Source organism: Lipomyces oligophaga, assembly GCF_038497815.1.
Source record: "Lipomyces oligophaga strain CBS 7107 unplaced genomic scaffold V1516scaffold_1, whole genome shotgun sequence".
NCBI classification, from domain to species: domain Eukaryota; kingdom Fungi; phylum Ascomycota; class Lipomycetes; order Lipomycetales; family Lipomycetaceae; genus Lipomyces; species [Lipomyces] oligophaga.
In genome coordinates, this window is record NW_027117785.1 from 608,112 (window position 1) to 626,393 (window position 18,282).

General features: G+C 42.4%; 1 protein-coding gene across 1 annotated transcript; it reads right to left on the reverse strand.

Moving 5' to 3' along the window:
- Positions 1-367: 367 nt before the first annotated feature.
- V1516DRAFT_25942 (uncharacterized protein) lies at positions 368-18,109 on the reverse strand. The gene is made up of 14 exons (XM_066918814.1): positions 14,481-18,109; positions 12,022-14,432; positions 11,275-11,974; positions 11,158-11,225; positions 10,473-11,113; positions 10,031-10,423; positions 9,093-9,979; positions 5,303-9,041; positions 4,050-5,251; positions 3,201-3,977; positions 2,757-3,116; positions 2,562-2,657; positions 699-2,474; positions 368-588 (listed from the first exon to the last, which is right to left on the reverse strand). Exons 1-14 carry the CDS (start codon positions 17,682-17,684, stop codon positions 466-468), a joined length of 16,377 nt encoding a protein of 5,458 aa, XP_066779680.1. The 5' UTR covers positions 17,685-18,109; the 3' UTR covers positions 368-465.
- Positions 18,110-18,282: the final 173 nt, after the last annotated feature.

An 18,282-nucleotide genomic window follows, 5' to 3' on the forward strand; every position in this document is an offset into this window, starting at 1 on the left:
CTAGCAGGTGCAAAAAGTTCAGCACGGCAGATTCTAGCAGCAGCAGCAATAGCGCAAGGTACTGAAGAAAGAAAAGGAAGACGACGACGACGACATCCACGAATTGGACAAGAAAAGCAGAGGCCTCGGTCGTATCAAGTTACTCGCGCGCTATCAGGGCGCCCAAGCGCACGCAAAAACCTAGTCTACCACGCAGTCTCTAAGCCAATTTGCTGCCAGTCAAAGCCGCCACCAAGACGCAGCCGCGTGCAGCAACACCCCTTGAACTAACCCTATTGGGCTGTCGACCCAGAGCAAAAGGGTCAGTAGTGCGTCTCGTCTAGCTGTCTGCCTCAGTCCGTCTCAGTTCGCCTCAGTCTGCCTCAGTCTATCCATGGGCTGCCCCTTTGTCTCGGGGTGCTTGTATAATATATTATATTGGTCCTGCATATGATTAGGTAATTTAATGTACGTGCTATTTCCCCTTCAGGTCCTGCAAAACGATAAAAAGGAGGACACAAGTGCTCTGAAACCTCTATGCGGATGGTCGCTGAATACTCCTATGACTAACTTTTGGTTTCTGAAGCCAATTTCGATGTCCAGCGAAGCCTGGCAGGGTCTGTCAGTACAAAGTTACTTTGATAAAGGGGAGTCCAGTCCTCTTTCGTCTCTCTCTCTATATGAGGATGGTTCTTCTTCTTCTTCTTCCGATTACTTACCTTGACCTTTTTGCTGCCTCGTAAGTTCGCAAGAGCGCCCATTCGTGTCTCCTGACAACCACTGTCGCCCTCTTGTTCGTCATCTCGCTCGTCCATGCGATGCAATCTCGCTCGGATTGGGCCCGTGTCCAATACGCCGTCGTCAAGTAAAATGTTCACAGCAACTTGCCACTCCACTCCGGATCCGCCTACCTGCCAGACTCCCACTACGTTTAGACGTTCCTCGCGTACCTCGTCAAGCTCGGCCTGCACTGCTCGCACTCTCTCTGTAAAATCCCGTCCCCGTCCTCCAGCAGTCACTACAAATGGATGAACATTCACAGTCGGAAAGACAAGCTCTTCAATACCATCAACGTCTGCTGTTCGTCCGGAATTGTACAGGCCAAACCCGACCTTCTGTTCCTCTTGGCCGCTCTTCAGCGCCTCTGCAATCGCTGCAAGCACAACAGCCGCTACACTGACGCCCGCCTCTATGGCTCTTGCTTCCACCACCTTGCGCTCACATGCTTCCACCACCATTCTCCTCTGCAAATCTCCCATGCCCCCGTCATCCAGATCACGTTCTACTACGTCTGGCTGCACCACGTAAACCTCCTTTAGCTTCTCGTTCCACCGCCTGATCCCGCGCTCTAAAATCGCCTTATCAGTCACTCGACCTAGAAACTCGTCCCTAACATGTACTCCCATCTCCCCAATCCGCCGAAAGGCGGCTTCCTGCTCGTAATACAGCTCGCTCAGATCCCGCTCTAGCATTCTCAACGACCACGCATCATACAACGCATGGTGTATCACGAGCTCTACAACCTCGGCGTTGCATCGTAGATGAACAGGCACACTTCCAACTACATCTACTGGCCCGTCTCCGATGGAAAATGTTTCATCGTAGTCATAGATTTCGTCGTCGCCGTCGTCGTTGTGACTATCGTCTACTGGGAGAATCATCTGGACAACTGGTTGGCATGCATTGCCGTTGTCTCTGCTCCCAGCCGCCTCTTCGAATGCTGTGCGAAGAATAGGGTGCATCCGCCGTAGTGCCCTCCATGCTCTCGCCATTCTTTGGCCGTCGAATTCTTTCTCACCCGTCGACCCGTTCTCATACCGGAAGCGGCTTACGAACGTCCGGCAGCCAGAATTGATCCAGCACGAAATCATGTAGATCTGTCCTGCAGTTGCTGGCAACATCAGCAAAGCCTGCTCCACCTGCGCCTTCGAAGACTCCGGCGGTATTTGCTGTTCCGACACAGACGACATCGCGAACCTCCCAACCTGCTCTTCTTCCCAGTCGTCCTCGCTGTCCACCACGCCGTCTGCTCTCCTAACGCTGTCCAGAGCTGTTTCCATGCCGGCTTGGCTGCGCGCAACTAGAACGTGGCCAGCCATCGCCTGCACATTTTCGAGTCTAATGATTTCGCCCACGCTAAGAAAAATACCCTGTTCCCGAAGGCGCTTCGATACAAAAATGCAGCTAATCGAGTCCAGCCCCAGCCGGTAGATGCTGTCGCTCTTGCTTACGTGCTGCTCGTCCACGCCTGACGCTGCGCTGATCACTGCTCTAATCACCATTTCGGTGCCGGTCCATGCCTGCTTCGCTTCCGCAACGACGGCCTCTGTGCCCACGCTGCTACTGGCATCTTGTTCGTCCTCGCGGGCTCGGTGGGTACTGCTATTATAACGGCCAACGTCGCTGGCCACTAGCGTGTATTCTCCAAGAAGCTCAACGGTTTTCTTCGTGAGAAACCGACCAAACCTGCCACCGAACAGCGCTGTCTTCTCATCCTGTGGAACCTCACTGTCAGTCTTTCTTGCTGTCTCTCGCTCTCGCTCGTATCAGAATATCGCGCAACGTGCTGGCTGCTCACTCACCTGCTGGCTATCACTTGCAAAAAGCAAGCCCACGCACCCAATAGGCAAAATGCCACGCCTCCGCCCAGTACCGCAACAACTTACAGTTGATTCATTCTGCTCGTTTGTTAGTGTACACAGTTCAGGCACATGTTAATACAGCTCTGCTCTCAGGCTTCTTCTCGCTTCCACAACCCGAGCAATTTCCAAACCTACCTCTGGCTTCTCAGTGCTATAGACTCCCACTGCCTTCCTCCCAGCATCAACAGCAACCGCAACCTCAGATGTCTGACCAACTGCCAGCATCTCTGGTTCTCTAGAACTTGAGCCTGTGACTAGTTTCTCAAATATCCAGTCCAGCTGCTGAATAATTATTTCCGTGCTTTCTTCGCATACCCGATCCTTTCTTGTAGCCACCGTCCAGAGAAAGTGACGATTCTTAACGTTTTCCAGTTCTGCGGCCAGATTGTATTCCACTCCCGCAGTTCTGCCCTCCCCCCAAATCCAAAGAGATTCTCGTTTCTCAGTTTCCACTAGACCTCGTTCGGGCTGGTAGATGAAAAGACTGTCGAACGCCTTTTTCCCTTCGAAGTTAGCTTGAAAAATCTTGCTGAGCGAGCAGTTTTCGTGTTCTCTCGCTGAATTCATGAAATTTTGTACATTTTTTAACGTCGTTGGCCAGCTATTCAACGCGTCGCAGATCCTGGTTGGGACGGTTGTCATCGCCGGAAATTGTATCTGCTCATCGCCCTCGCTGACCCTTCCTGTAAGTACTGTTCCAAACACAACATCATCTGATCCAAGATAATACGATAGCAAAATGCCAAAGCATGTTTGCCCGATAGTCTGTAATGTCACTCCCTCTCTCTTTGCAAATTCAGAAACTATAGTGAAGTCAAGTCGACTGGTGATGGATTTGCGAGTGAGCTGATGGAGCTGATGAACTTCTCCACCAATGTTAGGAAATCCTATTATCCGATACCCTTCAAGCTGCGATCTCCAAAAGTTCAAATGCTCAATCTTTGATCCGTCCTCAAGAATTCGGCCAAGCATTAGTTCGAATTGCGGGCGGAGATATACTTGACCATGATATGCATTCTCAACATCTTGAAAGAATAATCCTATTGAATGGCCGTCGTAAAGAACATGAGATATCGTAATGATGAGGCTCTGTCTCTTGGAAGTTTCGATCAATGTAAAATATATCGGCGGGCCTTTGAAATAATCCAATATTGCGTCTCCTCCTGAAAATACTGAGTCAAGCGCCTCTTCGTAATCATCTGTCGAGATTGTTGTCCACGCTATTTTCGAATTATGGACCGCAAGACCAAAATGTGAAACGGAATTTTTTTCAAGTTCAACAAATGAGCATCGGTATATCTTGTTAGTTTGAATTACGGTTTCAAATGCCTTCCTGAGTTCCTCGATTTCTATCCCCTTTCTCAAATTCAGCACAATCTTATAAGTTAATCTCGACAAGTGCATTCGTGTTAGATTCAGCTAGCTCACCTGGTTTACATATAACTTATTTCCTGAAGCAATAGATTCGAGCAAAATTCCTTCTTGCAAAGGCGTGCAATAGTACACTTCTTGATTCATACCATTCACTCGGGCATCATTGACATGCTGTACTTTCTGATTCGACTGAGCGGCTACCCATCTAGCCATCTCAATAGCATTTCCAGACCTCATAATTATACTTAATGGAATGTCAATCCCTTTTCTCAAAAATGCTGTCGATAATCTTATCGAATCAATACTATCGAGTCCGTAATGAAATATGGATCTATAAGGGTCAATAGAAGTAACGCCTGCAGCTAAAGCAATAACTTCTGTTATTGCCTGTAAACTTTCCGGAGATGATCCAAAATGTTGGTATTCTCCGATTTTGTGTTCTATTCGCGGTGGACTGCTCGACAGTTGAACAACTGTGTCTGGCTTTGAAATCAGTATCGAAATAACATGTTCCAGCGATGACATGAAGTCGGAGGCTTGATCCTCCGTCATAAAAGATTTTGAATAGCCAATTCTAAATTTAATTTCTTCTTGATACTCCACTTCTAACGATAATGGATATTCAGTAGTATACTCTTCCTCCCCATTTTCATCCACAAACCATAAGGCAGACTGATATTCAGAGTCATAATCAGGTGCAGATTGAAAAACAAAGATAGCATTGACCAAATTCTCTATTTCTATCCATTTGCGGATTTTCCGTAATGGAACGTGGGAGAAGTCAACTAAACGGCCGGAAATATCTTGCAATGCCGCCACAATATTAAGATAAGTTGTACTCTTACCGTTGCTTTCAATATCTATCGCGAGAGGCAACGTATTAAACATTGGTCCTGTTGCCAAATCTGTATCATCTTGAAATATACGTCCAGAAACGACGAGTCCAAAAGAGATTTTTGGTCCTAGCCATTTTGCAAGACAAATCGCAAAGGCGGCTTGAAATAGAACATTCGGGGTGCAATTCAATAGCTTCACATTCTCGCTAACTTTCTGTCTTGGTATTATTGATCGTCGCTTGATAAGCGCAACTCCATGTGAGGTTATATAATTGATTTGCGGAAGCGGAAGTACCTTCTCATACATTTCTTGCCAAAACAATTTAGCTAATTCTTCATTGTATGAAGCTTGCATTCTGTAGATTGCATCAAGAAATGGAGGCCGTTCTGGAACTCCAACGTAAAAGTACAATTTCACGACTGTAATAATATCATCAATATCTTGTTGATCCTAATTAAGTCCACACTTACCATCTTCTAGAGTAATTCTCAGTGAGTAAGCATCATAGATCGCATGGAATATGCTCATAACCAAAGTTCTATCTTCAAGAACTTGGAACAATAATGGAGGACGCGATAATTTTACACTTGTCCAGTGCTTTAGCAAAACTTGCTTCTCGTCTTCAAACGTATCAAGCCAATACGGATTCCACTGCCGTAAGATCACCTGAACAACGCCCGAATCAGTCAGTAAGAAACAGGCTCTTAAAGATTGATTAGAGCCAACCACCGTATTCCAGCAATACTGTAATCTTGTAATATCAACTTCTTCATACAAAACAAATCTATGCTGATTAAAATATAATATCTCATCAGAGGTGATCGCTCGCGTTACAATACCCTCTTGCAAGGGAGTGCAAGGTAATATGTACTCAATATCCTCCGAGCTAAGATCTAGTTTTTGATATGCCAGATCATGATAGTTCAATAAATTTGCCTGAGCTGTGATAGTTTTACTCTTAAGTGCAAAATCCTCGCGAAGCAGCTGTGAAGCAAGTAATGTAATTGATGGGTACTGTAACAATGTTGACATCTTGATGCCAGCATGCCTTTTTCTCAGTCGCTTCGTCAAAGAGACCAGAGATATTGAATCATATCCTAATTCAAAAAATGTGGTATTTCGACTGAGCGTTGACAGTTCCAAATCTTTCCGCGCTTCACAAATCACATCTCTCAGCTCCAACTCCAGTTCCGTCCATGGCTCTGACAAGATGTGATCAGAGTAGGATTGGAGTTGCTCAAAAGTAGCTTCAGAATATAGCACAGCTAATCCCTTGAGATCAACTTTGTTATTAACTGATAGTGGAACCTGGGATAGTGGTAAAATATAAGTTGGAACCATATACCCTGGTAATTTTGCCTTGCATCTTGAAATAGATAGGTTGATTAATTTGTTGACTGTTTCAGAAGCAGGAAGCAAGCCTTCATATTGCACGCTCTCAAGCACTATAAAGCTAATTAATTGGTCTCGTTGGTTAGTAGGATGTTTCAATATTAGTGTGATTACATCTTTGATGCCTTCGTTTGGCGATTTGATGACAGAATTTATTTCTCCAATTTCCAGTCTCTGTCCTCGAAGCTTGATCTGCGTATCTCTTCGCCCAATGAATTCAAAGGAGAAATCGCTCAGCATACGAACCAAGTCTCCGGTCCTATACATTCGAGATGATAATTGCTTGCTCCATGTAAAAACTTTCATGCTGGTTTCAGTCCGATTGAGATATCCTTTGCCAACCAGTTTACCAGTAGCGCATAGCTCTCCGATACCACCTATCGGTACAGGACAATTGGTTCCAGGGTAAAGAACTATTGTTCCAACATTCTCAAATTGAGTGCCAATATTTGACGGTCGAATATTTCGTGGAGCGCGATTACGCATTGTAAATCCTATCGTAACCTCAGTTGGACCATAAGCATTGTATATCACCTCTTTGTCACCCCAAGCATCCAATACTTCCTGCTTCAGCAAATCCCCACCAGTAATAAACAATCCTCGACATAGCGAAGGCGCTGATGAAGGTGTTACCAGTGCAGCTAAACTAGGAGTTAAATCAATATGAGTGATTTGGAGCATGCGAATTGTCATTCCAATGTCTTTCAAGATCAAGTCCCTTGGAGCAGATACAACTCTAATACCAACTGACCAGCTCCAAAACTGCTCTAAAACGCTGACATCGAAATGAAACGAAGCAAATTGTAAGAATCGCGATTCAAGCGTCCATGTACCTTCAAACTGGCGCTGGAATGCGAGCATGCCTTGGACAGCATTTTCATGCGTAAGCATGCATCCTTTGGGCATTCCTGTTGAGCCAGATGTATACAAGCAGTAGGCCAAATTTTGATTTGAAATTTCTATGTCAACCGGCTTTGCAGCTGAAGATTGATATACTGATGGAGAAGTAACAGACACAGTAACCATTTTCAGACCTGTAAGTTTGGGAAGTAGTAAATCATGGGTCAATAAGCATATGGCTTGAGAATCCATGCAAATGAATGCATTTCTATCGGAAGGCGCAGTAGGATCTAATGCTAAAAAAGAGCACCCGGCCTTCAAAATCCCGATGAGTGCAAAAGAGGCTTCAGCACTCTTTTCAAAGCATGTAGCCACTATAGAATTCCCTTGGCAGAGAAAGTTGTTTCGCAAATAATTGGCTATTCTATTTGCTTCCAAATCAAGCTCTGCGTAAGACCATGATGTCAGTTTGACAGAATCGTTCTCAATCTCTGTTGCAAATTCTAAGGCAATATGGTTTGGCGATATTCTGGCTTGATTTTCAACAAATTCATGCAATAAGCGGACATCGCTTGAAATTTCATCCATGAATGCGGGTTTCACCGAGCTCAGTTGTCGTGGAAATTCTGTATTGATGCATAGAGAGTCTGTATTATACAGTAGATCATTCAGCATAAATTCATACTGATTCAAAATTAAATTTGTGTGATCTCTAGGAATTAATGTCTCATTCGTGGTGAAACTCAATATCAAATCTCCATTAAGCTTAGGAATTAATTCAATCGATACAGCGAATTCTGTTGTAGCATGATCTATAATAGGAGTCCACTCATTTGAAGATCCAACTGTGGACGTTTTCTGGAAGGCAAATAATGTATCGAACAACGACTGAGAAGAACCAGAGGCTTCTCGAATAACAGAATAAGGTGTATGTTGAAACTCCAACATGGAAGTCGCAAGGACATGAACAGAATCTGCTAGTTCTTTGTTGGTACCTTGCAAGACCGCTCGAAATGGTAATGTAGTTAGACAAGGAAAGGCACCCAGATCAAGTGTATCTAAATTCGTTCGACCGGACAATACAAGACCAGTAACTATATCTTGCTCGCCAGTATATATTGAGAGTAATTTGAGCCATGCTGCTAAGCCAGCAGACTGCACAGATATACACAATTTCGAAGCTTGATTCTGAATTGATGAGTGAGCCTGAACTAGCACCTTATGTACAGTATATGGATTTGACTTGATAACAAACGGATTCAAATTTGGAAATCTCGTGATAGCAGAATTGCAGAGTCTTGTCTTCCAAAATTTGACTCCATCATCACCGCTTGACTTTTTGCATTGTCCCAAAATGTCATTAATCACCGAGGAATAGCCAGAAATCAGAGTAGATTGAGAATGTTGAACGTCCAGAAGAATAGAATTCAAACTTGTTGCATCATATATTGCGTGATTTGCTGCAATCAACAAAAATTTCTGTTTGTTGTGAGATATAAGCTGCAAAAAAATCTGAGGTTGATTCAGATTATTGTACGCTATTTGTGATAATTCCTTAACGGTCCGGGAGCAGTAAATATTCAAATCAGCTTCTGTGCAATCGACAGAGGTCCAGTTCACAGAATCTGTTTCAAGGATGGTCTGTGCATACAATGATTCAGATCCAGGCTCAAGTTCAATAAAGCCTGTTCGTAATATATCATACCTTCTATGCACCCGAGTCCAAGAAGCTTCCAATTCCCATTCATCCACATAATCAGGAAGACAATAAACTATGTGATTGAAATATAGTCTGCCAGCACTGCTTCTGAATTGAGACAAAATTGCTTCTTGGGTCGGTGTACAAGGATAAGTATGAATCACTTTACCGACGCGCATATATAAGTGAAGGGTGTCAAACTGTTGGCAAAAATCAATTTTATCAATCGGCTTCAACTCTAGTTTAATATTCTGCGACAATCTAGAGACAGAGGGATTCTAAAGTCTGGTTAGCTCTTACAACTTTATAGTAAATTAAAGTCACTTTACCTTCAAAATATCCATTGCAGTACAAGCGTACTGCAATTTTCTCAAACGAGAGGCGATTTGACTCGCCGAAATACTATCCATTCCCAGGTGATACAACGAAGCATCTACTGAAATTAAGCTCTCTTCTAATCCGCTCACTTGAGAGAAGATAGATCGAATCGTCCGTTGCAGGTCTGTAAGTTCTTGCACTTCATTTGCAAGTAACGTCTCATTTCTTAGCGCTGTAAACTCATTGAACAAATTCTTCAACTCCTGCTTAGCCATTTTTCCGGCAGTTGATACAGGAAATTTGGAAACAGGTATTATAATCGAGGGAATCATGTAATACGGAAGATTCTCTTGGCAGAAGTGTAAAATCTCGGACATTTTAGAATCGATAACTTCATCCACAAGGATTTTCAATTCTGTCTCGCAAACTCTTATTTCTATAAAGGAGACAATTTGCATTCTGGATGATTCGCCGAAGCAAACAATCATCGAAAAGACATCTCCAATCTCCGTGCAATCAAACACAAATTCTCTAATCACAGCGTTGATTTCTCCAAGTTCAATTCGCATTCCTCTCAACTTGATCTGATCATCTTTGCGTCCCATGAAATCAAATGTTCCATCTAGATTCTTTCTTACGAGATCGCCAGTTCGATACACTCTTGGCCCGTTTGGCCCGCCCAATCTGAAAAATTTTGAAATGGTCAGATCTTCATTTTTGAAATACTCTCTTGCGAGTTGGGTACCGCCAATAGCAAGCTCTCCAACTGACAAAAACGGTAACTGAACACGTGAATCAGGATCCAAAACATGAAATGTAGTCGCACCAAAGGGTTCTCCAATGTTTGAACTTTTCAAAAACGGCGAAGCCTTTAAGATAGTGCAGCACATCGCAGCCTCTAGTTACTGTTAGATATAACCTTAAGCAATCCATTTTCCTGAGCTCCTACCTGTAGGACCATAAGAGTTAAAGCAATCCCCATTCCACTCATTCACGATGGATGGCAATAGTTCTTCACCGATACAATATAGACTTTTCACAGTCGGTAGGTTTTCTCGTCGAATGGAAGATGCTACAGTAGGAGTCAAATCGAGAAATGTAACTTCAAGTTTATTAATGATACTCTCCAAGTCGGATATCATTGACTGTTGTGAAGCCATGCATAAAGTCGACCCATTCTCAAAGGCGGTAAAGATGTCGAAAATAGACATATCGAACGTCGTGGCGGAAAACTGAAGTATCCTTGTTTCTGAATTGACAGGAAGTAATTGAGACGAGGCCTGAATCGCCTCAACAGCATTGCGCACTTCGACAGCCACTGCTTTTGGTTTTCCTGTAGAACCTATTCATCATTAGCTTCTGGACATGCTCTACAGAATCAATCTACCTACCTGACGTGTAAATACGATAAGCTGTATTATTCGGCCTTAGGTTACTCTCCAGTTCCAAAGTACAGTTGTAGTGGCTGAGATCCAGATCGGACAAGTTAATGACAGTCATTGGCCTCTCAAGCGAAGACAGAGCTTGATTCATGAGGTCAACTGATTTCGAGTCGACAATCACCACTTTAGCTTCTAACTCGACCAACATAAATTTGATTCTCGCTGCAGGTGCTGATGGATCAATTGGACAAAATGCAGCTCCAACTTTCAGAGAAGCAAGAACAGAAGCATAATAGTTGACAGACTTGAACATACACAAAGGTATTGAATCTTCAATCTCAACTTGGCAAGATGATTTTAAAAAGTCAGCAAATCTGCTCGACAAAGTATCTAACTCTGAATATGTATATGATTGCATGAAGCCTTCATCATTCAAAAATTTTATCGCAACTTTCGATCCATTTGATTTAGCATGATACTCAAATCCTGAATGGAGGAGCTTTGTACCACTCTTAGGACCACTTAAAGCGACTGGCATTTCAAGCTGAGTGAGTTCTAGCAGTCTACTTCTAGGACTGAATAACATTGTAAATAACACTTCGTCAAATAATTTCTGAACTTGTATGGCCGTCGTTGTATCCATGAAACGACTAGGAAGTTAGTAAATTGAAAACACTTTTCACTCAAAACTTACTTGTCATATGAAAAAAAATATTTCACGAAACCATCTCTACTCTTACGTACTTCCAAGATCACAGCGAGCTATAATAATTGTATTAGCCAATTAAACAATTCGATATGCTTGACTTACATCACTATCGTCACGTTCATCCATACTATTCCACAAGCCGTTATTCCAACTTGTGTTCTCGCTCTCTCCATCAATATTCTGTAAAATAACTATGCTATCAAACAAATATTCAGGAATGTCGCATTGATTCTCCTCAGCGTACGACTTTACAATTTTGCGAATCGGAGTGTAAGCGTAGCTTGCAGCATCTCTATTCTGCTTATCAACGCTCTCCAGTAACTCGTTATTCAGTTCAAAAGTTTGCAAAGTGCACCGAACAGGATATGTATAAAACGTTGGCGCAATTGCTTCTTCCGTGGTTCTCCTGATTCCACGACCGCTTGAAACTGCACCAAATACAACATCACGCGATCCGGTCAACAAAGCAAGTGTGCATCCCCAAGCAGAGTTTATGGCAGAAAGTAAAGAAACACCTAATGCAATAGAAGCTGACTGGAAATCACTAAACGAATGTGTAGATGTCAAAGTAGTATGCACACGAGATCTCGGATCTGGACTTCCCGGGGACACAAATAAAATTGGGAATCGTATAGGCTCATAGCCATATAATAATTTGGAATAAAATTTAACTCCATGCGTTGTGTCACGATTCAAGATGTCAAGAATAGTAGACTCATAGGACGGGCGCAAGGGGATATCTGTTAACATAATCAATGAAGATAAATCTTCAAGTAATAGATTTAACGCATAGCCATCAAATCTAATTTGTTAGGTCATCGCTGCCTTGAAACTTAAATATGAACTCACAGTGCATGATGAAGCTCGATAGCAAAGTAATTTGCTGTATCAGAATGAATGAAAGTCACACAGTAAGGAGGAAGAGTATGATTTCTAAAATCAACAGCTCCGTATCGATATTCATCTATAGAACTCAGCCGAACCTCGCGTAAGTTGCATCCGTGTTCCTTCAGAATAATCTGAAAATAAGAAATATCATCGAAAGTGCTAGACAGAAAGCAGGTACGCAAGATTTCCCTTTGCCGTTCTAATTCATACCATGCTCCAATTACTGTCTCAACTTTAACGCTAGAGTTTAGCTGGAATAAAAAGCTGTTCAGATAGTCATGTTGAGATACAAGAAGAGCCTCCTGCATGGAAGTGCAAGGTAATACAGATGAAATATTAGAAATGTCATAACCTTCCAGAATCAGGTTTGCTCTGATCTCTTCAATAAGCAAGCCTCGTTCCATCCCCAATTCCCCACTTCCGCTGGAGTGGTCTATTAGATTGGCAATTTCCTTGATTGTAGTTCTCCGAGTTATGTCTTCGATAGATATTCTAGACCCTAAATGATTTAAACGACTTACAAATCTAATCACTGTCAAAGAGTCCATGCCGTAATAATATAGCGATCGGTCGATGGAAATTTCCCGTTCGTCCAGATCACTAAACAGACCAGCAAGAATCTCAGAGATGAGCTTCTCTGCATCAGTGACTGCTAGGTTGATATAGCCGATATCGCTTTCAGAACTAACAATTGTACCCGCAAGCCCCTGAATCAGTTCAGCTCGGTTTATCTTGCCATTGATAGTCAACGGAAATCTCTCCAGTATGTAAAACTTAACAGGAATCATATAAGAAGGTAGACTATTTTCTAGCTCGCTCAAGATTAAGCGTTTAACTAACTTCTCATCTTGCGTTGACTGTACAAATGTAACTAATTTCTCGTCAATAATAAGTGACAAAGAGTCGCTCACTGAGGGTATTTTCAATATGCACGAATTGATCTCATTCAATTCAACTCTCTGACCACGAATCTTAACTTGATCATCTAGTCTCCCTAGATAGACAATGCTCCCATCAGATAGCATCCGGCAGAGATCGCCTGTTCGATAGACGCGACCAAATCCTTCAAGTTCACAGAATTTGTTCGAGGTCAGCTCTTGCTCGCTTAAATATTGCCTTGCTACTTGATATCCCCCGTAAACTAGTTCACCGGTAGCTCCTTTAGGTACTATCGTAGTCGAATCCGGAGCTAGAACAAAGCAGGATGTGTTAGGTAAGGCATATCCAATATTTTGAGGATCACTGTCGTGTTTGAGGCTAATGGCTGAACTGCACACATTAGTCATCTCCGTGGGGCCATATGAATTAGTTAATACTGCTGGTAACTTTGACCAAAACTTAATCTGAGATTTAGTAATAGACTCTCCAGCGAGAACAACAAATTCGACTTTGAGCATATCACTCGCCTCCAAGAGGGTCGACACACTGGGTGTTAGACTTAGATGAGTGATGTTGGTGGCAGATATTAGTTTGGACAAGTTTGGCAATAAGGTAGAATGTAGAGCACTGACAATCGTCATCTTATGAACCAAAGAAAAAATTATTTCAAATATTGACACATCGAAACTGATTGAGCAAAATTGTAGCATCTTGGCTGGTCGAGATGGCTTGGGATATAGTTCTGAAAGCTGCAGTATGTTGTTCGCTAGGTTATCATGCGAAATAATCACTCCCTTTGGAATACCCGTAGATCCAGATGTGAAAATGATATAAGCGATTTCTGATGCTGCGGGGAGTGTGAGATCCAGTGGCGAGTCATTATATGTAAAGTTCTTCCACGAGGGAAGAGTAATAGCTTGTTCGACGTGCACGGTAAGGGAATCCAGCACCAAACACAGTGTTGCACGCGACTGCTCTATTATCTTTTGTTGTCGCTCTCGAGGAATATTTATATCGATTGGAACATAAATTGCACCAGCATACCAAATAGCAAGGATAGTAGCGTACAATTCGAAAGATTTCGGCATACAAACGCATATAACATCTTGTTGTAGCACACCATTATTCCTCAAAAACTGCACGTATAACAGCACGAGCTGATATAATTCTCGGTAAGTCATAGTGGAGCATGAAAAATCTGGATTAATAAACTCAACAGCAATAGAATCAGAGTCGAAATCGATTTTACTCAATATTGATACTTCATCAATATTGCAGGAGACAGGATCGGGATTATATACGGATAGAAGAGACATATCGATCTTCGGTCGTACATCCAATGAACGTCTTTTCATTTTAAAAATTACCTGGTTTATGTATGCCTCGAATAATTCCAACACCAACTGAGCATGAGATTTTGAAATTTTGCTTGTCTGGTATGTCAGATTAAGTGAATATTTTGTTTTGGGCACCACCTCAAGGATCAAATCAAACTATTTCCGTAAGCAAAAAGAATAGCAATCTAGAATTTCAGCAAATACCTCAGTATTATCAGACTCGTTACAAATCTGGAAGTGATAGGGCTGCTGCACTCCTGAATCCTGCCACACAAATAGTGTCGGAATCATTTGGCCTTTCAAAATATCTAAAAGATATTGAAAATCTACATTTGCATGCCTAATAAGCTCAGCTTGAATTTTTGTCAGCGCTTGCAGGCATTCGATCTCCGGTTTTTTCAAGTCGACTCTGATAGGGAGAAGGGAAATCAGAGGACCAAGAGCCTCCTCATATCCGGTTCCAACCAGAGTGGTCCGTCGTGAGACAACCGTATTAAATACGATTTCATTGGTATCCTGGCTTGAGTTTGATAAATCGCGAATGACGTTTGCCCAAGCCAGTTGAAAAATGCTCTGAACTGATATTTCCAGTTCCGAGGCAGCAGTAGCAAGTTCAAAAATCTCATGAAAGTTGAGTGATACTTTTTCGATCATCAGAGTGGACTGTATAACATCAGGTTCTAGTAGTCGTGGTAAAGGTGCAGTTATTGCGTCGGCAAGATATCTTGTCCACCAGCTATCTGCAAAATTGTGACAAAACTGAGACGCCTCCTTGAATTGAAATGGCCTACGTAGAGGTACAAGGCGTATTATCGAGTCTAACTCCTTGAGAGCTAAATCGAAAGACCATCCATCATATATTGCGTGGTGGATAAAGACATCTGCTCTCCAGGTATCTGAGGATAATCTTTTGAGACATACTTTAAACGGTGGAGTTGTTATCTCTTCGAACGGAATTTCATTCTGATAAGAAGTAATCGAGAACCAGTTAGAATTATTGTAAATCCCTTGAACAATTATTCCATTGCATTGAGCAAACCCAGTTCGTAGGATTTCATGGCGATCGATAAGAGCTTTGAAAGCCCTTGTAATAACTTGTCTCGAGCCTACCTCTTTGATCAACAAATTAATCTTATTAGAATAAAGTCTGTGATCCCGAAACCATTCAAGAATAACGCCAGTCTGAAAAGAGGTTGCTAGAAGCACAGCCTCAACACTCTGTGGAAATGCATGTGCATGCGTTGATATCAGATTCGCAATTGATCCACTGTCTAGATTGTAGCTGCTATTAGTCGTAGAATGCAATACATCGCGTACGTTGTCTGAAACAAGCATATCTGCGACGGTCAGTATAATACTTGAGGATGATCGAGTTTCCGCAACAATTTCCATCAACGAGAGTGAATCCAGACCAACACTACGAAATGAAGTTTTCGGCCCAATTTTGATATCCAATTTTGCAGATATCACACGAGACAAATATTCTTCATTCGAATTCAAATATGCAAAACTTTCTTCATGAAAGATCGACTCCTCAGCAAATTTTATAATAGATTTTCTGTCTGTCTTGCCTGAAGCAACTAGCGGAATTCGGTCAATCGACAGGTAGATGTCAGGAAGGATATTTCTCGATAAAGAACGCTCGCAATTGAATCTTGCCTGCTCTATATCCCCAGCTACTACCAGTACTAGTTTCTGACGTATAGTCAAAGCTAGACTGGGAAATCTGCAAGCATGTTCAATCTCGGCAAGTTCAAGACGTTGACCTCGAAGCTTGACCTGACCTTCTGTCACACGGCCAACAAAGGAAATTCGACCACTCGGTAGAACTCTGGCAAGATCACCAGATCTGTAGCACTTCCCAAATCTATTGCCATCTTCTAAAAATAGCGATTTTGTTAAGCCAGCTTTATTCAAATAGCCTCTGGCTACTTGACCGCCACAGATCACAAGTTCTCCAAGCCATCCAACCGGGAGAGGCAAAATTGAATTTGTATTGTCTCTGTCGGCAACTATGACACACGTTGTTTGGAATGGAATTCCAATGTCATTTACGTCAAAATTAGATTCAATTGCCTCCATTGTAGCGGTACATTGAATAGCGGCTTCGGTCGGTCCATAAGTGTTATACAAAATACCCGTAGAACCAAATTCTTGAATAACACTCTTCGTTAGCTTTTCTCCAATTGTCATCAAAAGTTTCAGCTGTGGAACATCCCTAAATCTAAGCAGTCCTGCAACAGATGGAGTTAATTCGCAAGCATCGACATTCATATGATTTATAATTCCGGCAAGATCATCCATGAGCAGATGTTTATCGGCAGAAACTAGAGTATGACCTCTGAGCCAGGGCAGAAACATCTCCAGGACAGAGACATCGAATGTGAGAGAAGCAAAATTCAAGAACCGGCTAAAAGATGGAAGAAACGTATGAGCAAGGATAGCTTGAGTAGCATTGGTATGAGTTACTAATACACCTTTCGGCGTGCCGGTCGATCCGGATGTGAACATGCAGTAGGCTACTTCAAATCCGCTCACTGGACTTAACGCTTTGTTGGGCATATCGAATAGCTCTGAAAACTCCACTTTTATGCATTGAATAGGAATTTGCGATATCGAATGGCTTGTTTCGCGACTGACAAGTGCTATATCAGCTTCTATATCTTCAATGATCAGCCGTATTCTGTCCTCCGGAGCATCTTCTGATATAGGACAAAACGCTTTCCCAGCTCGCAAAACCCCCAGAACTGCCACGTACATATCAACTGACTTGGGCATAATAATTGGAACTATCCTAGACTTTGACTTAGAAAGCCTGTCACTGAGACATAAGGAAAGTTGTCCGAGCTGGCGATAAGACAAACTGGTTACTGAGTAATCCAAGTGTAAAAATTCCAAGGCAATTGAGTCGGAAGAGTAGTCTAAAAATTCGTGCAAATACTGAGGACCGGCTATTGTTGACCAGTTCTCGTTCAAAATACTCAATTTTGAAGGGGTGCTATTAATCTGAGAAACAAGATCAGGTAGAAAGTCAGAGGGAATGGAGGAGTCATAGAGAATGGTCATATTTTCTTCAAGACCAAATGTGATGGATATTCTCAGTCCAGAAAAATTTATATCATTTAATTTTCCGAATACCAGCGCAGTAGACTCGAAAGTATCTTCTCCAGCATAATCCGTATAGACGATCGCGTCTTGCCCATCGCTGAGAGCAACTCGTGTTCCTGAGGAATCGCAGACTAAAAATGAAGGAGACTGGTCACCGCTAAAATGGCTCAACAACAGTCCCCATTTCGTAATAATGTTCTCGAAGTTGTCAAATGCCGAAAAATGAAAGGATTTTTCCCGTACCGTTCCAGACGACGAAGAAAAATGCTTCAGCCGCGGAAATCTAGTTAATGTCTGCATAATTGTCCGATGGATTAGGATCTGAAAATATGGATCTGACTAACTGGAACGTATATTCTCATAAACCAGCGAATTTGAATGAATCTGATCTTCTAGACTGAAAAAATCGCATTAAACATAGAATTCTGTGCCACAACATTCATCGGTCTGGCGCGCTGATTCACTAGCTCGCAAATGATCTGTCTAAGTAATCTAATGCAACGCTTAGTTAAGTCGCAAGTAGTGAGGCGCGTTACCATACGGATAAAGAGTCGTTTTAATTACAAGATTAGTCGTTCTGCTAGTTGTACACTATATTTGGTTGGAGCCAGCTGTCTTGACAAGAAGATTGAATCGGCATATGATGTTGGGAACACAGTACCCGAGATAAGTGCCTTGGAAAGGTGATTGCTCTGTACAAGGTTATAGAAAAAATCAGCATTTGAAATTTTGCAGGACAACCGATCCTGCAATTATTTCACCAACAAAACAAAAAAATCCAATGAGGACAGTAGTGAAAACTTTGTCCTTTGAAAATCTAATGGTTTTGATGGAGATATGGATTGGCTGAAAAAAGGCTAATTACTTCACCAATATTCTCATTAGCGCACTACTCCTC

Coding starts and splice junctions, on each gene's coding strand:
- V1516DRAFT_25942 (XM_066918814.1), bottom strand. CDS start 17,684: ATGCAGACATTAACTAGATTTCCGCGGCTGAAGCATTTTTCTTCGTCG. Junction 11,114..11,157: donor TATTTTTTTTCATATGACAA/GTAAGTTTTGAG, acceptor CTAACTTCCTAG/TCGTTTCATGGATACAACGA. Junction 2,658..2,756: donor ATAGCACTGAGAAGCCAGAG/GTAGGTTTGGAA, acceptor ACAAACGAGCAG/AATGAATCAACTGTAAGTTG.